This window comes from Lucilia sericata, unplaced genomic scaffold, assembly GCF_015586225.1.
Source record: "Lucilia sericata isolate MDLA Ls3-8-SP2 unplaced genomic scaffold, ASM1558622v1 Contig001020F_arrow, whole genome shotgun sequence".
Classification (NCBI taxonomy): domain Eukaryota; kingdom Metazoa; phylum Arthropoda; class Insecta; order Diptera; family Calliphoridae; genus Lucilia; species Lucilia sericata.
This window is the reverse complement of record NW_023995002.1, coordinates 4,499-30,493: the sequence shown is the minus strand read 5'-3', so window position 1 is coordinate 30,493 and position 25,995 is coordinate 4,499. Positions and strand designations below refer to the sequence as shown.

Below are 25,995 nucleotides of genomic sequence, written 5' to 3'. Positions count from 1 at the left end.
CCTAAATTTTTTCTTCCAAACTCCTTGGCATTTTCCTCCATAAGGGCTTCACTGTTTCTATAATTCTCGATAATAAATTATACTTTACTTTAATAAACCTTTGATCATTAAGCCATAAATCCTTAAAACTTGTCATCATCTTAAAAAAGAACTTGTTTATCAACTGCAGGCAAAATGTACATATAAATCCCATTTAAAACGAAATGCCAAAGAAGTTTTTTTTTTTAAGCAACTCTATGACAGTTTTCTTTGTCCAAAACATGTGTTTTCCTTATTTAGACAAAAAACAAAAATGAAGTAGAAAAAAATCACCAAAACATCAATTAATCTTTACAGGATGTGCACTACATTTAACAGCTCAACTACAAATAAGCAACAGCAGCCAAACATCGTGGTAATGTATCAAACTCAACAACAATTTCAACGTCCGCCGAAAACTTCTAACTGCTAAGAAGCCAAAGGCATTAACTTACATTTTATTTCATCTAGTCTATAGTCTAGTATATAGTCTAGTCTAGTCTAGTCTATAGTCTAGTCTATAGTCTAGTCTATAGTCTAGTCTATAGTCTAGTCTATAGTCTAGTCTATAGTCTAGTCTATAGTCTAGTCTATAGTCTAGTCTATAGTCTAGTCTATAGTCTAGTCTATAGTCTAGTCTATAGTCTAGTCTATAGTCTAGTCTATAGTCTAGTCTATAGTCTAGTCTATAGTCTAGTCTATAGTCTAGTCTATAGTCTAGTCTATAGTCTAGTCTATAGTCTAGTCTATAGTCTAGTCTATAGTCTAGTCTATAGTCTAGTCTATAGTCTAGTCTATAGTCTAGTCTATAGTCTAGTCTATAGTCTAGTCTATAGTCTAGTCTATAGTCTAGTCTATAGTCTAGTCTATAGTCTAGTCTATAGTCTAGTCTATAGTCTAGTCTATAGTCTAGTCTAGTCTATAGTCTAGTCTATAGTCTAGTCTATAGTCTAGTCTATAGTCTAGTCTATAGTCTAGTCTATAGTCTAGTCTATAGTCTAGTCTATAGTCTAGTCTATAGTCTAGTCTATAGTCTAGTCTATAGTCTAGTCTATAGTCTAGTCTATAGTCTAGTCTATAGTCTAGTCTATAGTCTAGTCTATAGTCTAGTCTATAGTCTAGTCTATAGTCTAGTCTATAGTCTAGTCTATAGTCTAGTCTATAGTCTAGTCTATAGTCTAGTCTATAGTCTAGTCTATAGTCTAGTCTATAGTCTAGTCTATAGTCTAGTCTATAGTCTAGTCTATAGTCTAGTCTATAGTCTAGTCTATAGTCTAGTCTATAGTCTAGTCTATAGTCTAGTCTATAGTCTAGTCTATAGTCTAGTCTATAGTCTAGTCTATAGTCTAGTCTAGTCTAGTCTATAGTCTAGTCTATAGTCTAGTCTATAGTCTAGTCTATAGTCTAGTCTATAGTCTAGTCTATAGTCTAGTCTATAGTCTAGTCTATAGTCTAGTCTATAGTCTAGTCTATAGTCTAGTCTATAGTCTAGTCTATAGTCTAGTCTATAGTCTAGTCTATAGTCTAGTCTATAGTCTAGTCTATAGTCTAGTCTTTAGTCTAGTCTATAGTCTAGTCTATAGTCTAGTCTATTAGTCTATAGTCTAGTCTAGTCTAGTCTATAGTCTAGTCTATTAAAATATTACTTAGCACTTCAAAAATTACTAATAACATATTTATACCCTACACCACTTTAGTGGGGAGGGTATATTGGATTTGTGCTGATGTTTGTAACATACAAAAATATTCGTCCTAGACCCACCTTAAAGTATACCAATCGGCTTAGAATCGTTTTCTGAGTCGATTAAGCTATGTCCGTCCGTCCGTCCGTCCGTCCGTCTGGCCGGCTGGCTGGCTGGCTGGCTGTCCATGTAACCTTGTGCGCAAGGTACAGGTCGCAATTTTCAATATAATTGGATGAAATTTGGCACGCACGTTTTATTTGACCCAAGGACGAAGCCTATTGAAAATGGTTAAAATCGGTCCATTATTTCACCTAGCCCCCATAGAACAGAACCCCCCGAAAAGGGCTTCTGAGCTCATAATTATGTTAAATATACAGATATATCGATAAAATACGGCACAACTAAGTTTTATAGAAGTCTTGATGACCCTGCCAAATTTCATAAAGATCGGGCCCCATTTGACCCTAGCTCCCATACAAAGTCCCCTTCAGAAAATTACTTGAATGTCCCAAATTAACTTATAAACACAAATATCGCGATAAAATTCAGCACAATAAAATATTATGTAAATACAAATATATTCACAAAATTTTATCGGGCTTGGTCCATATTTGCCCCTAGCCCCCATATAAAGCCTCTTTCAGAAAATTAGTTTTTCATCCATAAATTGCTTAAATGTATCGGAACAAGGGAATATTGAAGATAAATGCTTTATTATGAAAAATAAATCACATTTAATATTCATAACTGGTGTAGGGTATCATATGGTCGGCCACGCCCGACTATACTTTCTTACTTGTTTTTATTAATTTCATTTAACATTAAAAATAACACTTAACACTTTTTGCTTCTCAACAACATGAGTTACTCCAACATGTGTGACATTTTGTATGCAATTGTTGTCGTATGCAAAAGAAAAACTGAAATGAATTCATTTTAAACATTGATACAGTAGTAGCTATTTCCACTAAATACATTTGTTTATTTTTTTGTTTATTTATGGGCTTTAAAAGCAAATTATAAGCTTTTAAAGCAACAACTAACAACAGTCAACAGCAGCAACAGCAAGTCTAGCTGCAGCAGCATAACAAACAAGAAGAGGAAAAAAATTGTATATCCAGGCAAAACAGATTTGTCACGAACAAGCAATGAACTCATAAACCGAACACAGATCAAACGTGTTTTATTATTTTTATAGCGAAAAAAACTGCAGTTGTTGCCTTAAAATTTAATATGACAAACTGTAGCAGTTTTTAAAACTGCCTAGACGAAAAATAGTCAGTGTATGTATGTTTTTGTTGTTGTATGAACGCCTAATACAGCATGACTGTAAATAATAAATGTACAGAGTTTTTTTTTACCCTTTGTCATTGTATTGGTAAATTTGAACCAATATTTACGCCTCTATTACTCAAATTTTGAGGTAATGAAAAGTTGAAGCTATTACTAGCAAATATTTGTGTTCGTAATAAGCGACTTTGTAGACACTAGTTCCGCAATATGAATTGGTATATTACATTATATTAGCTATGGGCACTATCATATCAACCAAATATAACTTTAGGGCACAATCATTAATCGGTTTTTGATATAAACACAGCACGATCATAAAACAGTGTGATCTAGTCTATAGGCTAGAGTGTGATCTAGTCTATAGGCAAGAGTGTGATCTAGTCTATAGGCTAGAGTATGATCTAGTATATATGCTAGAGTGTGATCTAGTCTATATGCTAGAGTGTGATGTAGTCTATAGGCTAGAGTGAGATGTAGTCTATAGACTATAGTGTGATGTAGTCTATAGGCTATAGTGTGATCTAGTCTATAGGCTAGAGTATGATCTAGTCTATAGGCTAGAGTAATATCTAGTCTATAGGCTAGAGTACAATCTACTCTATATGCTAGCGTGTGATATAGTCTATAGGCTAGAGTGAAATGTATTCTATAGGCTATAGTGTGATCTAGTCTATAGACTAAAGTACGATCTAATCTATAGGCTAGATAACAATCTAGTCTATAGGCTAGAGTGCAATCTAGTCTATAGGCTAGAGTGCAATCTGGTCTATAGGCTAGAGTACAATCTGGTCTGGTCTATAGACCAGTCTATAGACTAGTCTTTAGGCTAGATTACAATCTAGTCTATACACTAGAGTACAGTCTAGTCTATAGGCTATAGTACGATCTAGTCTACAGGCTAGAGTACGATCTAGTCTACAGGATAGAGTACGATCTAGTCTATAGTCTAGAGTATGATCTAGTATATAGGCTAGAGTACGATCTAGTCTATAGGCTAGAGTACGATCTAGTCTATAGGCTAGAGTACGATCTAGTCTATAGGCTAGAGTACGATCTAGTCTATAGGCTAGAGTACGATCTAGTCTATAGGCTAGAGTACGATCTAGTCTATAGGCTAGAGTACGATCTAGTCTATAGGCTAGAGTACGATCTAGTCTATAGGCTAGAGTACGATCTAGTCTATAGGCTAGAGTACGATCTAGTCTATAGGCTAGAGTACGATCTAGTCTATAGGCTAGAGTACGATCTAGTCTATAGGCTAGAGTACGATCTAGTCTATAGGCTAGAATGTGTTGTAGTCCATAGAATAGATCACCATCATTCGATCTTTACAAACTTTGAAACTCTTCCTGCCTTATTGCCCCATGTAGCGTACACATTTATCATTATTTCTTTAACTTTATTTTAATTCAAAGGTGACATTTTTTTAAGTGATTGCCTGATATTTATATATTTCGTTCAGTTTGTTTTGTCTTTAAATTTATTCTGTTGTCTTGGGCTTAAAACATATAAATCAGATCAAATCTATGGCACGTTTTATATTCTCTGTGTTTTTGTTTTTGTCAATATTTTTATGGTTGTTGCTATTTAAGAGCTTAAAAAAACAACAATAACACAAGTTATTGTAATCAAATGTGGGCTAAAGTTGGTCACCTTTTTTTTTGCGCATTTTGCCTGCTGATCTGGGGGTTTCGTTACGTGCATTTTGGTTGACGTTTATTAAATGCTGTTTGTATTTCTAAAGAAAATTTATATTAAACTGAGTTTTTATTATAATTTTTTAAAGATCTTTTAATAAAGAGACGATTTTGATATATATGTATATAAGGGAGACTTCGGGTGCAGCGATCTATAGGATATTTAAGAAGCCCTTAACAATAACTTAACAAACACTGATCTAGTTTAAGACTAGAGTGCGATCTGGTCTATATATTAAGATAGAGTGTGATCTAGTTTATCGACTAGAGTGTAATCTTATCTATATACTAGGGTAGAGTGTAATCTAGTTTATAGAAAAGTTAAAGTTATTACTAGCAAATATTTGTGATCATAATATGCGACTTTGTAGGCACTAGTTCCGCAATAAGAATTTTAGAGTGTGATCTAGTCTATAGGATAGAGTACGATCTAGTCTATAGGTTAAAGTGTGATCTAGTCTATAGGCTAGAGTGTGATCAAGTTTATAGCCTGGAGTGTGGTCTAGTTTATTGGATAGAATGTGATCTAGTATATAAGCTAGAGTGTGATCTAGTCTATTGGCTAGAGTGTGATCTAGTCTTTTGGCTAGAGTGTGATATAGTCGATAGGATAGAGTGTGATCTTGCCTATTGGTTAGAGTGTGATCTAGTCTATATGCTAGAGTGTGATCTATTGTATTGCGTAGAATGTGATCTAGTATATTGGCTAGAGTGTGATCTAGTCTATTGGCTAGAGTGTGATCTAGTTTATTGGCTAGAGTGTGATCTAGTATATAGGCTAGAGTGTGATCTAGTCTATTGGCTAGAGTGTGATCTAGTCTATAAGCTAAAGTGTGATCTAGTCTATTGGCTAGAGTGTGATCTAGTCTATTGGCTAGAGTGTGATCTAGTCTATAGGCTAGAGTGTGATCTAGTCTATTGGCTAGAGTGTGATCTAGTCTATAGGCTAGAGTGTGATCTAGTGTATTGCCTAGAGTGTGAAATAGTCCGCACTCTAGAGTATGATCTGGTCTATAAGCTAGAGATCTAGTCTATGGAATAGAGTAGAGTGTGTTCTAATCTATGAACTAGAGTAGATTGTGATCTAGTCTGCAGACTAAAGTATATTAGTTTATTAACTAGAGTATGATCTAGTTTAATGACTAGAATACGATCTTGTCTGTATACTAAGGTAGAGTGTGATCTAGTTTATTGACTAGATGTGAGTGTGATCTAGTTTATTGACTAGTTTATTGTGATCTTATCTATATACTAGGGTAGAGTATGATCTAGTTTATAGGTTAAAATATGATCTTGTCTAGAAACTACAGAGGGATTTAGACTATAGTTTAGAAGAGTGTAATCTAGTCTATAGAGTAGAGAGTGATCTAGTGTATAGCCTAGAGTAGAGTGAGATCTATCTAGTCTATTGTCTATATGTAGTAGTATATACATTGAATGATGTTCTAGGAGGGAAAAGTTTTGTGTGATAAATTTCCTTGATTTTCTCTCAGTGTATTTAATAAAAAGGAGAAATTAAACGATTTGTTTTTGCTCAACTACAAACAACTAAATATTTCTGATTATAAATTTCAGACAAACAAACCCGCATAATTTGACTTTAATAATAATTAAATAAATGTTATTTAGAAAAAAAAAAACATATTTTTGGACTCGTTAGATTTAGCAGACAATGTCAGCAGTACAATGGACTAAGTTGAAAAAACAAACAGCAGGAAAGTCACAAAACTGGCGCGACAACACTTTTTTGTTTTTATAAATGCTGCTGATGCTGTTGTCTGATTTAAGGACAAATTTTTCGAATGGAAAAGAAATCTTTAAAAAAAAATGACAAGGTTGGTTAAGATTGTGTTAAAGAAGATGCTGGTGTTTGTTAAATAAAATGCGCCATCATTTTTATACATTGTTTCAAATTTATGTTGGATGTGCTTTTTTTTGTGGGCATAATTTTAACAAGAATTTCTTGCTGCAAAAACAAACAAAAATTTTACAAGTCAAATTAAATTAACAAAAAAAAAAAAAAAAAATATTGGAAAGCAGCAAAAAAAAGGGGGAAAATCAAATTTGCAGCTGTTGCTGTAAATCACAGGTTTTGTTTTGCGACAATAAAAAAACCAAAAAAAATATTTATTTAAAAAAAATTTAACAAAATTTTAAAAATCAAGAAATATTTCCCTTTAAACTATAAAATATTTAAACTATTGTTGTAAATAAGAAAAAAAAAAAAAAAAAACTACAACGTGAATTTTTATTTGGCGTCATTGTGATTATATTTTTTTCCAATAAATAATTACGTATGTACATTTATTTACTGTAACTTATACATTTAACTTATATTAATTTACGATACAATTTACTGCACGTAGTCTGTATTTGGTTGTATCTACTGAATTGTAAAAAACAACAAAACAAAACTCAAACCAATCAAAAACAATTATCATTTTGTGATCATAGATCCGCTGCTTGTTTTTTTTTTAGCTATAAGCATGTATATAGCGTAACGACAACGAAAACTACGGCGACAACGACAACAATTGATATTTAAACTGTCGTTTTGTCTGACGAATAGTCAGAAACAGCATCTTGTATTCTGATATATTGCTGTCAATATTTAAGCTGATTCCCTGAGATATATACATACATATATATGGATGTGTGTATATATATTTTTTATTTAAAGTTAAGAGACATATAAATTTATAAACGTTTTAACATACTATTGGATGTACGAATAGTAGGGGTGTTCATTGAAAGTTATTACAAATTGAGAAATTTATAGCCTAGAATGTGATCTAGTCTATAGACTAGAGTATGATCTAGTTTATATTCGAGAGTACGATATAGTCTATATGCTAGAGCATGATCTAGTCTATAGGTTATAGCGTGATCTAATCTATAGGCTAGAGTGTGATCCAATCTATAAGCTAGAGTGTGATCTAGTCTATAGGCTAGAGTGTGATCTAGTCTATAGGCTAGAGTGTTATCTAGTCTATAGGCTGGAGTACGATCTTGTCTATAGGCCAGAATAGTCTATAGGCTATAGACCAGAGTACAATCTAGTCTACAGGCGAGAGTACGATCTAGTCTAAAGGCTAGAGTACGATCTAGTCTATAGGCTAAAGTACGATCTAGTCTGTAGGCTAGAGTACGTTCTAGTCAACAGGCTTTAGTACGATCTAGAGTACCATCTATACTATAGGCTAGAGTACCATCTATTCTATAGGCTAGAGTACGATCTAGTCTATAGGCCAGAGTACGATCTAGTCTATAGGCTAGAGTACGATCTAGTCTATAGGCTAGAGTACGATCTAGTCTATAGGCTAGAGTACGATCTAGTCTATAGGCTAGAGTACGATCTAGTCTATAGGCTAGAGTGTGATCTAGTCTATAGGCTAGAGCGTGATCTAGGCTATAGGCTAGAGTGTGATCTAGTCTATAGGCTAGAGTGTGATCTATAGGCAAGAGTACGATCTAGTCTATAGGCTAGAGTACGATCTAGTCTATAGACTAGAGTACGATCTAGTCTATAGGCCAGAGTACAATCTAGTCTATAAACTAGAGTGTGATCTAGTCTATAGGCTAGAGTGTGATCAAGTCATAGGCTAGAGTGTGATCAAATCTATAGGCTAGAGTATGATCTAGTCTATAGGCTAGAGTACGATCTAGTCTACAGGTTACAGTACGATTAAGTCTATAGGCAAGAGTACGATATATTCTATAGGCTAGAGTACAATCTAGTTTATAAACTAGAGTGTGATCTAGTCTATAGGCTAGAGTACGTCTAGTCTATATGTTAGTATACGATCTCGTCTATAGGCTGGAGTACGATCTAGTCTACAGGTTACAGTACGATTAAGTCTATAGGCAAGAGTACGATATAGTCTGTTGGCTATAGTACGATTAAGTCTATTAGCTAGAGTACGATATAGTCTACAGGTTACAGTATGAACTATTATACAGGTTACAGTATGATCTAGTATATAGGCTAGAGTACGATCTAATCTATAGGTTAGAGAATAGACCACGATCTAGTCTATAGACTAGAGTACGATCTAGTCTATAGGGTAGAGTCTGATTTAGTCTAAAGTCTAGAGAGATCTAGTCTATAGGTTAGAGTGTGATCTAGTCTAGACGCTAGTGCGTGATCTAGTCTAAAGACTAGAGTATGATCTAAAACATAATCTAAAGACAATATACATACGATTTTATAGTCATTAGTATGTACGACTCTATAATCCCGACTTTAAAATCTGTTTTCAACCACGCGGGTCAAAGTTCATTTTGTGTTTATGTGAGAAATCTGGGGCCCTGAAGTAATTTTTGTGTTTGCTTATGTAAAACTATGAAGCGAATACACTTATTATTTATTCAAAAAATAAATGTTTATTTTACTAAGATCATGATCATTTAAAAAACTAACAACAACAATAACAATAATAATACTGATGATGATGAAGATGACGATGATGATATGCGAATAATAAATAAATAAAAAAAATCAACAAAATACTTTTCTACAAGCTTTTAAAAAACCTCACAGATAGATAGGACAGACAGACAGAAACCGATTCGATTGACAATATAAACAATTGATTACTTAACATATCAGAGGTAACTTATAAAGTAGTCAATTACTTCTTTAAAGTCAACAAAGAAGCTAGAATGTAACTGTTTGAAACCTTTTTAGATGAAAAGTAGTTATAGTCTTAATTTGTTTTTTAACAACTAGGTCACAAACATGCTAAAATAGTTAATTACCCAAAACTACCGGGTTCCTCAAATAACCGGCAGTAAAACATACACCAGACACTGCTTATTTAGCTATATGTACAAGTACTTATGATTTTCAAATTTTTATTGTGTATCCATCCATACATATAGAAAATTTCTGCACAATTATTGTATAAAATTTAACAAACAATTGTAGGATCATAATAATATCTGTCTGTATAAATAAGGCGCTCGCTCTATAAGTGACTTTATAACAGTAGACTCTTAGCAAACATCTAAATATTCGACTGTCTTGCTAATACTTATGTATAGTTTATTTTAATTGCTAAAAAACAGAAACAGAAATCTTGAAAAAAAAACCCATTTGACTTAAGTTTTAAAATAATAATAAAAAAATAAACTAAGTAAAGTAGCATAAATATGGTAATAATAACCATAAAATAGCAAAGACAACAAACTCATAAAAAAACGGGAGAAAAAATCTCTATACACTTTACTAAGACTTATAGGAGTATCTATCTATCTTTTGAGTATTTTTTCATATTTATAGATACAAATAGTTTTGTTTTTCAATTTTTTGCCGGTTTGTGGCACACTTTTCAATTTATGTAATGATTTTTAATGTAAACATCAGCCATTATTATTTGCTTAATAGTGTTTATGAGGAGAAAAAAATGCTTAGGAATGATGATGTTTTTTATTTATTAATAAAATAGCAAAACACACATATCAATTACATACTTGAAGTTGTAAAAAAATAGTACTAAATAAGGAATATTTTAAAAAGTTTTAAATTGTTTAAAAAAAATTTAAAAACTAAAACTGAACTAGAGCTGAACTAGAACTAAACTAGAAGTGAACTAGAACTGAACTAGAACTGAACTAGAACTGAACTAGAACTGAACTAGAACTAAACTAGAACTAAACTAGAACTAGAACTGAACTAGAACTGAACTACAACTGAACTAGAACTGAACTACAACTGAACTAGAACTGAACTAGAACTGAACTAGAACTGAACTAGAACTGAACTAGAACTGAACTAGAACTGAACTAGAACTGAACTAGAACTGAACTAGAACTGAACTAGAACTGAACTAGAACTGAACTAGAACTGAACTAGAACTGAACTAGAACTGAACTAGAACTGAACTAGAACTGAACTAGAACTGAACTAGAACTGAACTAGAACTGAACTAGAACTGAACTAGAACTGAACTAGAACTGAACTAGAACTGAACTAGAACTGAACTAGAACTGAACTAGAACTGAACTAGAACTGAACTAGAACTGAACTAGAACTGAACTAGAACTGAACTAGAACTGAACTAGAACTGAACTAGAACTGAACTAGAACTGAACTAGAACTGAACTAGAACTGAACTAGAACTGAACTAGAACTGAACTAGAACTGAACTAGAACTGAACTAGAACTGAACTAGAACTGAACTAGAACTGAACTAGAACTGAACTAGAACTGAACTAGAACTGAACTAGAACTGAACTAGAACTGAACTAGAACTGAACTAGAACAGAACTGAACTAGAACTGAACTAGAACTGAACTAGAACTGAACTAGAACTGAACTAGAACTGAACTAGAACTGAACTAGACTGAACTAGAACCTAACTAGAACTGAACTAGAACTGAACTAGAACTAGAACTGAACTAGAACTGAACTAGAACTGAAAGGCAACCTAGAACTGAACTAGAACTGACTAGAACTGAACTAGAACTGAACTAGAACGGAACTAGAACTGAACTAGAACTGACGAGAACTGAACTAGAACTGAACTAGAACTGAACTAAACTGAACTAGAACTGAACTAGAACTGAACTAGAACTGAACTAGAACTGAACTAAACTGAACTTGAACTGAACTAAACTGAACTAAAACTAGAACTGAACTAGAACTGAACTAAAAACTGAACTAGAACTGAACTAGAACTGAACTAGAACTGAACTAGAACTGAACTAGAACTGAACTAAAACTGAACTAGAACTGAACTAGAACTAAACTAGAACAAGAACTGAACATAAACAGAGCTTAGATTATGTAGATTCAAGCAAAAAAGGTCAAAGGTCATTACAATATTACGTGTCTGAACAAGGTTTAATTATTGCTAAAGTTATTTTTTCAAAAGATATTACAGCTTTGATGGGATTTGTAATAGTAGTTCTAAAGTTTTTTTTTTTAAAGGTCAAAGGTCATTCTTTATGTTATTGATGAAAAATATGCTAAACAAACTTTTAATGGTTTCAAAATTTTGGAAAAAAAACTTACGTTAAACAATAGCTTGTATTTCATACAAAAATTATTATCAGACTTACCTAAAAAGAGAGAAAATAAATAAAATTTAATTAATAATTTTTTGAAAATAAAAATATGATGAAACTTAACTATAAAATATATAACTTTTGTTTTAAAATGTAATTACATTTTATAATTTAAAATAAATAATATTTTTTCATTTAACTAAAAGTATGCAAATCTTCAATAAAAACAAAACAAATTGCAATTTAATTAATTCTAGCTAATTATTTTAAAATTTTATTTATTAATAATTGCAATCATAAAATTAAAAAAAAAACTCTTTGAATTAAGCAACCCCCAAAACTTTGAATAATATTTCTTGTGTATCTCTATCCAACAACTGCTGCAATTAATTAAGTAAAATTTTTGCCATTTTCTTTCATTTGTTTGCCCAATTTTTATTTATACATTTGGCAATTTTTGGCGAAAGATGATAAATTAAAATTTTATTTAAATTTATTACGTTTCAACACAAAAGAGCAACAGCAACCAAAAAAAAAAAAACAGAACAACGATATTATTAACAAAAAAAAGAAACTATATTTTAAAAGCGTAATTTATCAAGATCAAAAGAAATTTTATTTGATAAAAATGAAAAACATATTATTTTTTCCAACTTCTGTGCAAAAAAAAGTAAAGAAAATAATAAAAAATATCATTTACACATGTTTTAAATTAATGATTAAAACGTGTCCAACGAACTGACTGCTGGAATGAAAGTTGAAAAAAATATGACAGCGAGAAAAAACCATTACTAGTTGGTAAGGGAAGTCGCTAAATGTTTAAAAGTTTTGTAGTATTTTCACAATAAAATCATTAATTAAAAATAGTATAACTATGAGAGCTTTAAAACTGTGATCGTCTTTCATAGCTAATAGGTATGAGTCGGCTATAGGCTATATAGCCGACTCTACAGTAGAAGACTTTTTAGACCAACCTCTGATAGACTATCGAGAACTGAACTAGAACTGAACTAGAACTGAACTAGAACTAAACTACAACTGAACTGAACTAGAACTGAACTGGAAGTAAAACTACAACTGAACTAGAACTGAACTAGAACTGAACTAGAACTGAACTAGAACTGAACTAGAACTGAACTAGAACTGAACTAGAACTGAACTAGAACTGAACTAGAACTGAACTAGAACTGAACTAGAACTGAACTAGAACTGAACTAGAACTGAACTAGAACTGAACTAGAACTGAACTAGAACTGAACTAGAACTGAACTAGAACTGAACTAGAACTGAACTAGAACTGAACTAGAACTGAACTAGAACTGAACTAGAACTGAACTAGAACTGAACTAGAACTGAACTAGAACTGAACTAGAACTGAACTAGAACTAGAACTGAACTAGAACTGAACTAGAACTGAACTAGAACTGAACTAGAACTGAACTAGAACTGAACTAGAACTGAACTAGAACTGAACTAGAACTGAACTAGAACTGAACTAGAACTGAACCAGAACTAGAACTGAACTAGAACTGAACTAGAATTGAACTAGAACTGAACTAGAACTGAACTAGAACTGAACTAGAACTGAACTAGAACTGAACTAGAACTGAACTAGAACTGAACTAGAACTGAACTAGAACTGAACTAGAACTGAACTAGAACTGAACTAGAACTGAACTAGAACTGAACTAGAACTGAACTAGAACTGAACTAGAACTGAACTAGAACTGAACTAGAACTGAACTAGAACTGACCTAGAACTGAACTAAAACTGAACTAGAACTGAACTAGAACTGAACTAGAACTGAACTAGAACTGAACTAGAACTGAACTAGATCTGAACTACAACTGAACTAGAACTGAACTAGAACTGAACTAGAACTGAACTAGAACTGAACTAGAACTGAACTAGAACTGAACTAGAACTGAACTAGAACTGAACTAGAACTGAACTAGAACTGAACTAGAACTGAACTAGAACTGAACTAGAACTGAACTAGAAATAGAACTGAACTAGAACTGAACTAGAACTGAACTAGAACTGAACTAGAACTGAACTAGAACTGAACTAGAACTGAACTAGAACTGAACTAGAACTGAACTAGAACTGAACTAGAACTGAACTAGAACTGAACTAGAACTGAACTAGAACTGAACTAGAACTGAACTAGAACTGAACTAGAACTGAACTAGAACTGAACTAGAACTGAACTAGAACTGAACTAGAACTGAACTAGAACTGAACTAGAACTGAACTAGAACTGAACTAGAACTGAACTAGAACTGAACTAGAACTGAACTAGAACTGAACTAGAACTAGAACTAGAACTGAACTAGAACTGAACTAGAACTGAACTAGAACTGAACTAGAACTGAACTAGAACTGAACTAGAACTGAACTAGAACTGAACTAGAACTGAACAAGAACTGAACTAGAACTGAACTAGAACTGAACTAGAACTGAACTAGAACTGAACTAGAACTGAACTAGAACTGAACTAGAACTGAACTAGAACTGAACTAGAACTGAACTAGAACTGAACTAGAACTGAACTAGAACTGAACTAGAACTGAACTAGAACTGAACTAGAACTGAACTAGAACTGAACTAGAACTGAACTAGAACTGAACTAGAACTGAACTAGAACTGAACTAGAACTGAAATAGCACTGAAATATAACTGAACTAGAACTGAACTAGAACTGAAATAGAACTGAACTACATCTGAACTAGAACTCAACTAGAACTTGAAGCTCGATATTATAGACAACTCCATAATCGGACCCCTGCAATTTTTTTATCATTACCGGTTTTTATCCCGATCGATGATTTAAATTTGAAAAAATTAGTATGAATAAAATACATATTGGTATCACTTTTTGTTTGATTTCAAACCCAATAAAGAAAAAAGACCAACAAAAAAATAATAATAATTTTATTGACAAATTGATAAGATTACTTTGGCAAAGGAAGTAAAACAATAATAATAAAAAACAACAATACACTACCCAACAAACACAAAAATCAAAAGTTTGATATAAAAACGTTAGAAAACCTAAACTATAGTTTTGAAAAAAATCTTAAAGCTTTGACTTTTAAATCCATGTTAATTAATCCTATGACAGCTATCGCTTTACACATATAATCACAAATTTAATTTAAGAAGTTCATTGAATTACAAATCATTCGCAATTTGAATTTAAATCTCCATGTTTGTTGGGTTCAATAAATAAAACGTACTCTACGGAGTAGGTACATATAAACAAAATCAGACAGACAGCTGTGTGAAGCGTTATATAGATTGCAGGGCTTGGCGGTTCTGAGTTACTAACAGTGACTGACTGACAGGCATATGCGTTTTTCGTTTCATTATCAATAATATTTTTGTTGTTTTATATATAAAAAGAGAATTTTCAAAATTTTGTTTATTTCGCTGCTTGATAAAAATATTTTTATTATTTTATTATGATGTTTGTTGTTTTTAATCAAATTTGTATTTTAAAATAAACTGTGACAACATTTTTCAATGAAATATATAATAATAACAAAATGTCGCAATTTTTTTGTCGGTTAAAGATAAAGTTTTAAGTTCGATCGAGTGACTAGACTTAGAAGTTTCCGAAATTAGTGACAGGTGTCACTTAAGATTATTAGGCAAACTTTATAGAACTTTTTACATTTAAGAGGTAAAACCCTTAAGCTTTAAAAACACTTGTGATCATGTTTGAAGAGTTTCAGTAATGTTTTATCAACTAGAACAGAACTAGAACTGAACTAGAACTGAACTAGAACTGAACTAGAACTGAACTAGAACTGAACTAGAACTGAACTAGAACTGAACTAGAACTGAACTAGAACTGAACTAGAACTGAACTAGAACTGAACTAGAACTGAACTAGAACTGAACTAGAACTGAACTAGAACTGAACTAGAACTGAACTAGAACTGAACTAGAACTGAACTAGAACTGAACTAGAACTGAACTAGAACTGAACTAGAACTGAACTAGAACTGAACTAGAACTGAACTAGAACTGAACTAGAACTGAACTAGAAACTGAACTAGAACTGAACTAGAACTGAACTAGAACTGAACTAGAACTGAAACTAGAACTGAACTAGAACTGAACTAGAACTGAACTAGAACTGAACTAGAACTGAACTAGAACTGAACTAGAACTGAACTAGAACTGAACTAGAACTGAACTAGAACTGAACTAGAACTGAACTAGAACTGAACTAGAACTGAACTAGAACTGAACTAGAACTGAACTAGAACCTGAACTAGAACTGAACTAGGACTGAACTAGACATGAACTAGACATGAACTAGAACTGAACTAGAACTGAACTAGAACTGAACTAGAACTGAACTGAACTAGAACTGAACTAGACTGAACTAGAACTGAACTAGACTGTAACTAGAACTGAACTAGAACTGTACTAGAACTGAACTAGAACTGAACTAGAACTGAACTAGAACGGAGCTAGAACTGAACTAAAACTGAACTAAAACTAAACTTTTGTTTTTTTTTTTTTTTGTAGAAAAATTATAGAAAAAATTATTGAAACTATAATTTTTTATAAAATATCTGTCTTTTTGTTTTCTCTAGATATTTCTAATTTTATCAAAGCTAAAAATCTTTCGAATGATAAATATAATTTAAATTGTAAAAAATCGATTAGAAACACTTAAATATATTTGAAGCGTAAGATGAGAAAATAATGAAAACAAAAAAACACGATTGTATTCAGCTGATTTCATATGCTTAAAGAATCGATTAAATTCGATACAGCTATTGTTTAAAAGCAAAAAGCGAGAAAAATATAAAATATTAAAATCTTATTAAAACAGCGAGCAATGAAAGCAAAATGAATACAGGGGAAATATAAAAAACGGATTAGAGGAATTTTTCAAAAAGTACCTAAACTTTGGATAATATAAAGGGAATAACCCCTTTAGCCTTTAAATATAGAACAGAGAGAATTATCTTCAAAACCACTCCATTAGTTTGCTATAATTATATTTGAATGTTTTACCTCTTAAAAACTTCTCTATGCACTTGACAATGTGTCAAATACAAATGCATAATTAAAAACAAAATTTCCACTTTAAACTAAAGAATAGTATTCTTCCGCACTTTTATAAGTAGTATTAATCGAAAATATTATTATTTTTAAAACTAATTCCAAGGAAATAATGTTTTTCTAAAAGATTTATTAAAAATCCATTATGGATTTTTTTTTCTGTTTTAGTTTCTCAACCACAAAGTGATTTGTATGCAGCTCAAGTTACAAAAAAAAGTACCATGTAAAAAAGTATTTTTGTATCTCTCTACATATGACAAGAGGAGAAAAAAAAAACAACAAAAACAAAGCAATAGTTATAAATGTAAGTGAATGTTGTTACAACAGATCCATATACCTACTACACTATAAGATATACAATATGGGATTCAAGTCTGTCCCTGACTCCGACTCTGTCGTCTCTGCTTCAGTTTGAATTTATAAATAAGTAAGAGTTTTTTTTCTCAGTTATTGTAGTGATTGTAGTACTTGGGAGCTGTCATTTCAACACAAAAAATAATGTTTTATATCCTGTGCGTTTTTAAACCATGTATTTATTATTGGAAATTTCTTTTTTTTTTTCAGACTTCAAAAAATGTTTATCATTGCAGACATGTGTTTAAGAAATGTTGTGTTTAGTGTGGAGAAAAAAAATTAAAAACCCAGTTGCTGTTTTAATAGAAATTGTTGACATTTTTGTGTGAAAGACAGGTAAAATGTTTTACTGAAAACATTTGTGATGATTATCTGGGAATTTTTTTGTGAAAAGGAAATTTCAAAGGAGAGAAAAATCAAATAGAAATATGTTTTATAATTTAAAAATTCAAGGTGAATTTGAATTGGGATTTTTCAATATAAAATAAGTTTAGGAAGATATTATATCCATAAACTAAAATGGATCTAAAACTGAACTAGAACTGATCTAGAACTGAACTAGAACTGAACTAGAACTGAACTAGAACTGAACTAGAACTGAAGTAGAACTGAACTAGAACTGAACTAGAACTGAACTAGAACTGAACTAGAACTGAACTAGAACTGAACTAGAACTGAACTAGAACTGAACTAGAACTGAACTAGAACTGAAGTAGAACTGAACTAGAACTGAACTAGAACTGAACTAGAACTGAACTAGAACTGAACTAGAACTGAACTAGAACTGAGCTAGAACTGAACTAGAACTGAACTAGAACTAGAACTGAACTAGAACTGAACTAGAACTGAACTAGAACTGAACTAGAACTGAGCTAGAACTGAACTAGAACTGAACTAGAACTGAACTAGAACTGAACTAGAACTGAACTAGAACTGAACTAGAACTGAACTAGAACTGAACTAGAACTGAACTAGAACTGAACTAGAACTGAACTAGAACTGAACTAGAACTGAACTAGAACTGAACTAGAACTGAACTAGAACTGAACTAGAACTGAACTAGAACTGAACTAGAACTGAACTAGAACTGAACTAGAACTGAACTAGAACTGAACTAGAACTGAACTAGAACTGAACTAGAACTGAACTAGAACTGAACTAGAACTGAACTAGAACTGAACTAGAACTGAACTAGAACTGAACTAGAACTGAACTAGAACTGAACTAGAACTGAACTAGAACTGAACTAGAACTGAACTAGAACTGAACTAGAACTGATCTAGAACTAACTAGAACTGAACTAGAACTGAACTAGAACTGAACTAGAACTGAACTAGAACTGAACTAGAACTGAACTAGAACTGAACTAGAACTGAACTAGAACTGAACTAGAACTGAACTAGAACTGAACTAGAACTGAACTAGAACTGAACTAGAACTGAACTAGAACTGAACTAGAACTGAACTAGAACTGAACTAGAACTGAACTAGAACTGAACTAGAACTGAACTAGAACTGAACTAGAACTGAACTAGAACTGAACTAGAACTGAACTAGAACTGAACTAGAACTGAACTAGAACTGAACTAGAACTGAACTAGAACTGAACTAGAACTGAACTAGAACTGAACTAGAACTGAACTAGAACAGAACAGAACTAGAACTGAACTAGAACTGAACTAGAACTGAACTAGAACTGAACTAGAACTGAACTAGAACTAGAACTGAACTAGAATTGAACTAGAACTGAACTAGAACTGAACTAGAACTGAAATAGAACTGAACTAGAACTGAATAGGAACTGAACTTTAAGTGAGTTAGAACTGGTAATATAATTTCAGATCATTTTTAATTCCGAAAAATCTTGGCAAAAATCTTAGGTACCAGGAGTGGGGCAAATATTTGGAAAATTCTGCCTTAATATTTTATCTATTTAAAATATTTACCTAGTGTGAATGTCTCTCACCTTTAACTTTAAAAATTACTAATAAAAAATGGCTAAATTCATTCTATCTTGTTCAAAAAGAAATGATTTGAACCAATTTGAAATCTACACACCTTTCGATTTGCTACAATAAGATAAAAAAACACACAAAAATCTAAAGAAACTCCAAAACAAAAACTATTTGAAAGAAAAAATTCGCCACAGGCAGTCTTTGAAAACAATAAACGGTCACAGTCAAAAAGTGGAAAAAAAAAACGCTCTAAACAAAATCCGCTCGATATGTATTTGTATCTTTTAGTTTCAATATGGTGTTGGTCTTCATATAAAGGTTACACAAAAATTTAAACACCTTTTTGGCCAACAGACATTTGTTATAATATTGTTGCTGGTGTTATTGTTTTATTAGCCCAATAATTCAAAATTAGAAACACTTTTTATTTTTGAAAAATTCCAAACTGGTTTCTTTAGGTTCCTTATTAATCCTCTATTTCAAACTGATGCACTTCTGCCTTAGTAAAACAAAATTATAAATCTGTTTTTTATTTTTTGTATTTCCATAAACAAAGGTGTTGCTTGAAATGGTTTTCTGACGTAATCAATTTTAATTTAACAATTTTGCAAAAATGGCAGAAAAAAAACAGAAACACAGAAGATTGATTTTTAAACAAATTGCTGTTTTTGTTATTTAATTCAATTTCCAAGAAGTTCAAAAATTAAGATTTATTTGAAACACAAAGTTGAGGGTTAAAAAATAGTGTTTTGAAAGAGTTTTTTTAAAGATCATTATCTTTTTAGTTGAGAAATGTCAAGGAGAATAAAACAACATAAATTTTAGGAGAAGGAGAAAACAACTTACATATAATATAATTGATTTTAAGATTATTTGTTATGAATGCGAAAATGTTCTTATATTAGAGTAATTTCATTTATCCGATTCCACTGTGAAAATAGCTATATTTTTAATTAAAAACTACTTAATTACTCTAGTTTGTGGACTTGTTTGTCTAGTTCAGTTCTTGTTCAGTTGTAGTTCAGTTCTAGTTCAGTTCTAGCTCAGTTCTAGTTCAGTTCTAGTTCAATTCTAGTTCAGTTCTAGTTCTAGTTCAGTTCTAGTTCAGTTCTAGTTCAGTTCTAGTTCAGTTCTAGTTCAGTTCTAGTTCAGTTCTAGTTCAGTTCTAGTTCAGTTCTAGTTCAGTTCTAGTTCAGTTCTAGTTCAGTTCTAGTTCAGTTCTAGTTCAGTTCTAGTTCAGTTCTAGTTCAGTTCTAGTTCAGTTCTAGTTCAGTTCTAGTTCAGTTCTAGTTCAGTTCTAGTTCAGTTCTAGTTCAGTTCTAGTTCAGTTCTAGTTCAGTTCTAGTTCAGTTCTAGTTCAGTTCTAGTTCAGTTCTAGTTCAGTTCTAGTTCAGTTCTAGTTCAGTTCAGTTCTAGTTCAGTTCTAGTTCAGTTCTAGTTCAGTTCTAGTTCAGTTCTAGTTCAGTTCTAGTTCAGTTCTAGTTCAGTTCTAGTTCAGTTCTAGTTCAGTTCTAGTTCAGTTCTAGTTCAGTTCTAGTTCAGTTCTAGTTCAGTTCTAGTTCAGTTCTAGTTCAGTTCTAGTTCAGTTCTAGTTCAGTTCTAGTTCAGTTCTAGTTCAGTTCTAGTTCAGTTCTAGTTCAGTTCTAGTTCAGTTCTAGTTCAGTTCTAGTTCAGTTCTAGTTCAGTTCTAGTTCAGTTCTAGTTCAGTTCTAGTTCAGTTCTAGTTCAGTTCTAGTTCAGTTCTAGTTCAGTTCTAGCTTCAGTTCTAGTTCAGTTCTAGTTCAGTTCTAGTTCAGTTCTAGTTCAGTTCTAGTTCAGTTCTAGTTCAGTTCTAGTTCAGTTCTAGTTCAGTTCTAGTTCAGTTCTAGTTCAGTTCTAGTTCAGTTCTAGTTCAGTTCTAGTTCAGTTCTAGTTCAGTTCTAGTTCAGTTCTAGTTCAGTTCTAGTTCAGTTCTAGTTCAGTTCTAGTTCAGTTCTAGTTCAGTTCTAGTTCAGTTCTAGTTCAGTTCTAGTTCAGTTCTAGTTCAGTTCTAGTTCAGTTCTAGTTCAGTTCTAGTTCAGTTCTAGTTCAGTTCTAGTTCAGTTCTAGTTCAGTTCTAGTTCAGTTCTAGTTCAGTTCTAGTTGAGTTCTAGTTCAGTTCTAGTTCAGTTCTAGTTCAGTTCTAGTTCAGTTCTAGTTCAGTTCTAGTTCAGTTCTAGTTCAGTTCTAGTTCAGTTCTAGTTCAGTTCTAGTTCAGTTCTAGTTCAGTTCTAGTTCAGTTCTAGTTCAGTTCTAGTTCAGTTCTAGTTCAGTTCTAGTTCAGTTCTAATCCAGTTCTAATTCAGTTCTAGTTCAGTTCTAGTTCAGTTCTAGTTCATTTCTAGTTCATTTCTAGTTCTGTTCTAGGTAAGTTCTGTTAGATTTCATGCAGTAAATTAGCAAATGAACATTATGTAAACTTCTTGTCGTCTGTGGACCTCTTTGTAATCAAACTTGCATATTTGCAACTTTCTAAGAAGATTTTAATGATTAGATATTGGAATGCCCCTTGGTTAGTACAATGCAATACTTTTCTACAAATAAATTACAATGTAATGATAGTCTATTTTCAACTTTTCTTTCTATATCTGGAAAAAATAATCTTGTCTAAGTATTTTTGCCTAAATCGAAATCTAGTCTTTACCATAATCTCTAGTTTTGCATTTTTAATCTCTTAACTTATATGTATATGTACTAAGTATAAAGCAGCAGAGTAAGAACAAGCTTAAAAATAAATTATTAATATTAAATACAAAAGAAAACAAAACAAAAAAATTAAAAAGGAAATAAAGAGAAAAAAAAACAAATAATATATTTACCATTTGCCTTCTTCTTTCTGGATTTCGGCGCCATGTCTACGTAGTTTGAAGTCTGTAAAAGTTGTTGTTTAAAAAATCTAAGGAATTATTCCTTAAAGAAAAACTCTCTGCTATATAAAGAGTATATGAACGATCAGTGAGAGAGAGAGTGTGTAACACTGTGAAGATGTTTTTTTTTTTGTATTGTATAGACCAGGTTTATAAATTGTACATTGTTTTTGTTTTTTTGTTATTGTTTTAAGGTAGACAAACAAATGACGTTTGATTTGTATAGATTTTTCTGTTATTGCCAATGTTGTGAAAACGTTAACAAAGAGAAGAAATGCACAAATATGTTTAAAGACGAAAAAAAAACTGATTGCACGATTCTCTCTTTATCTCTCGATTATTCAAGGCATTCACTCAGAGTCTTCACTTGATTATTCAATGTTTACTGTTTACGAAGTTAAAAACTGGATTTTTGTTTTTATTTCGTGAAATAAAAAGGATGATGATGATGACGAAGATAATGATGTTGTATTTATTATTGTAGTATGTAGCTGTTGTGCTTGTTGTTGTTGTTAAAGGTAAATTTAACCAACAAACTCATGCATTCAAACAACGAAGTAAAGACTAAACAAACGATGATGATCGTTCGGTCTCAATGGCGTCAATGTTATTGTTTTTTTTTGTTACTCCGCTTGTTGTTGTAGTTGTTGTTTTTATATTCATGCTCCCTTTCAAGTTCATAAAAGTAATAATAAGCAACAGACTTAAGTTTATACGAAGGGTTTCTCGTTTTTAAAAACGATACGAAAACTAATCCTTGTTGATGTGTGTTTGTTGTTTGCTAAAGCTCTTCTTCTTGGTTTTTGTTGTTGTTGTTGGAGATAAAAGTTTTTTTGTAATGTTTTTGCTTTTGTTTTTCTTTTCCTTAAGGTTTTTTAGGCTGAAATTTTAAGTTCACAGCTTTTTTGCTGTTGTTGTTGTCGTTGTTGTTAAGATGGAAGTGATGTGATTGTTGTTACTTTGGCAAACTTGTTGCTGTTGTTGTTGTTGTGGTTTTTTGCTGCTGCTGTAGTTTAATATTTTTTGGTGTGAGGCTCGTGATCACGTTTGAGTATAATTATAGACGAAAGGTGGCGATACGTACGAACGAACGAGACAAACGAAAATGGAGTAAAAAAAAAAATTACGTACTACAGCAGATTTAAAAAAATCAGGTGAAATTTAATCCATGGGGAACACATTAACCAACTGAGAACAAATAAATAGTTGACCAACACTTTGTTTTTTTTAATTTTTTTTTTTTTCAAGTTAAATTAAGTATGAAGAGTGTGTGTATCTCCTTTTGTTGTTGTTGTTGTAATTTAGCATGTAAAACTGCACTTTTTTTAAAAAAATGATTTATTCACCAAAACTGCTTGTTACACTGATAATTACAGTTTTATTGATCATGTAATTATAAAAATATTTGTTGTTTTTGTTTTCACTGTTATTTGTAGATTTTTATTTATTATTTTTTATTGTTTTTTATTGGATTTTTTTTTTTTAATTTTCTCAAAATCTAAAATAAAATTTAGAATAATTTTTTTATAAAGCACTTTTTTGTTTTCTTTAGTTATTTTCAGATAGTTTTGTTGCTTTAGATACTTTTAGTATCTTTAAGATGCTTTAGCATCTTAAGGATACTTTGTAATATCTAAAGATACTTAGATACTTTTTGTGTGTTTATAGCTACTTTTTGTGTCTTTAAAATACTTTTGTATGTTTTAGATACTTGTTGTGTGTTAAAAGATACTTTTGTTTTTATATTTGTTGTAATGTTTTTTTAGATACTTTTTGTATCTTTTTGAAAGTTTTGTATCTTTAAGATTAATTTTTGCATTTCAAAGATACTTTTGCGTATTTTAATTATTATTTAAAGCAGTGAGATACTTTTTCTGGTTTAAAGATACTTTTGTAAGTTTTAGATACTTTAAGAAGATATAGGTTCGTGAAGATACATTTTTTGTTAAAGATACTTTAGTATGTTTTTTATACTTTTGTTATCCTAAAGTTAGTTTTGTATCTTTAAGAGAAATTTTTAGAATTTCAATCTTACTTTTCTAAGTTTCAGATACTATTTGAAGCAGTGCAATACTTTTTGTGGTTTAAAGATACTTTTGTATGTTTAAAATACTTTTTGTATCTTTAGGATACTTTTTGCAATTCAAAGATACTTTTGCATGTTACAGTTACTATTTGAAGCAGTGAGATACATTTTGTGTGTTAAAGTTACTTTTGTAGGTTTTAGATATTTTAACATCTTTAAGATACTTTAAGTATCCTTAAGATAGCTGTGTATTTCTAAGATACTTTTTGTAATTCAAAGATACTTTTGCATGCTTCAGTTTCTATTTTAAGCAGTGAGATACTTTTTGTGTGTTAAAGATACTTTTGTAGGTTTTAGATATTTTTATATCTTTAAGATACTTTTTGTATCCTTAATATAGCTGTGTATTTCTAAGATACTTTTTGCAATTCAAAGATACTTTTGCATATTTCAGTTACCATTTGAAGCAGTGAGATACATTTCGTTTGGTAAAGATATTTTTGTAAGCTTTAGATACTTTTATATCTTAAACATACTTAATGTATCCTTAAGATTCATTTTTATCTTTAAACTACTTTTTTTCAATTCAATGATACTTTTATATGTTTTAGATACTATTAAAAGCATTGAGATATTATTGTATTTTAGATACTTTTGTAGCTTTTATAAACTTTTGTGTCTTTAAAATCCATTTTGTATTCTTTAGATACTGTTATAACTTCGTTTGTGCCAAATTTCATCAAATTATCTTGAAAATTGCGACCTGTAGAGTGCGGCCAAGGTTTACATGGAAATACAGACGGATGGACGGACGGTCAGACAGACGGACATAGCTTAATAGACTCAGAAAGAGATTCTAGTCCGACTCGAGTATACTTTAAGGTGGGTGTTACAAACATCAGCACAAACCCATAATAACCTACACACTATAGTGGTATAGGTTATAATTGAAGGTGTTAAAATTATAAGGCGTTTAAAAAATCTTCAAGGGATTAATATGAAACGATAAAGAATTTCAAAAAAATATTGTTTAAACTATTTTTAAATATTTTTTTTTTTTAAATTCACAAAAACTCTCAATATATATTTTTAAAATGATTAAAATTTCCAGATTTTATTTGCTTAATATTTCTTTAAGTATATTTTTATTATCCATCTCCCTTAAAGACCTTCTTCTTTAGTTAATTATTAAAATCAATAAACTTATTACGTTTTTTATTTTTTAAATTTAAAACTCTTCAAATTTAATACGTGAAGTAAATATTTGTAAATGAAATTTTGCACGAGCAAGTATTTTTATTTTATAATTTTGACTAATATTTATCTAAACACTTAATAATATTAATACGATTTTTGTTGTGTTTACACAAATTATTAAGAGGCCTAGACGAAACGTGTACTATTATCAAATTAAAATTTGCATTTTTTAATATAAAATTAAAATTTTTAATATTTGAAAATTTATTAATTTTTTTTTTTTTTTTTAATATATTTAAGTAATTAATACAAGAAATTAAAGAAAAAACTCTTAAAGATACTTTTGTATCTTTTATTAGATTTCATTAAAATTTGAATTGTAATTTTAAAACATTATTAAAAACAATTTAATTAATGTTTAAAACATATTTAAAAGTTTTTTTAAACATTTTAGCTTTGAATTTTGAAAAAAATCTTTAAGATATATTTGTATCTTTTGTTATAAATCATTAAGATTTGATTGAAATTGCTATTTTAACAAAGAGTTAAGAACAATTATACAATGTTTTAATAATATTTTATGTAATTTTATCAAAATCCCACAAATATCTTTCAGATACTTTTGTATCTTTTAATATAAATCTTTAATTTTTTGATTTTTTATAGTTTTTCTTTTAATTTCGGAAATGTTTAATAACTCCGGCCAAAGTACACACTTCTAAAAGCTTATGCAGCGCTAAATCTGTAGCTGGTCCCAGAAAGTCTTTATAGTATCTGGTTTTCCCGATAAA

The 25,995-nt window shown here is 30.9% G+C and overlaps 1 protein-coding gene across 1 annotated transcript in view; it reads right to left on the bottom strand.

Moving 5' to 3' along the window:
- Positions 1-25,035, bottom strand: part of LOC119609624 (bone morphogenetic protein receptor type-1B) — an 82,930-nt gene extending 57,895 nt beyond the window's left edge. The window contains exon 1 of the mRNA XM_037964468.1: positions 21,934-25,035. Coding sequence (XP_037820396.1) covers positions 21,934-21,967 — 34 coding nt within the window. The 5' untranslated portion in view covers positions 21,968-25,035. The remainder of the gene's footprint in view (positions 1-21,933) is intronic.
- Between the last annotated feature and the right edge of the window lie 960 nt (positions 25,036-25,995).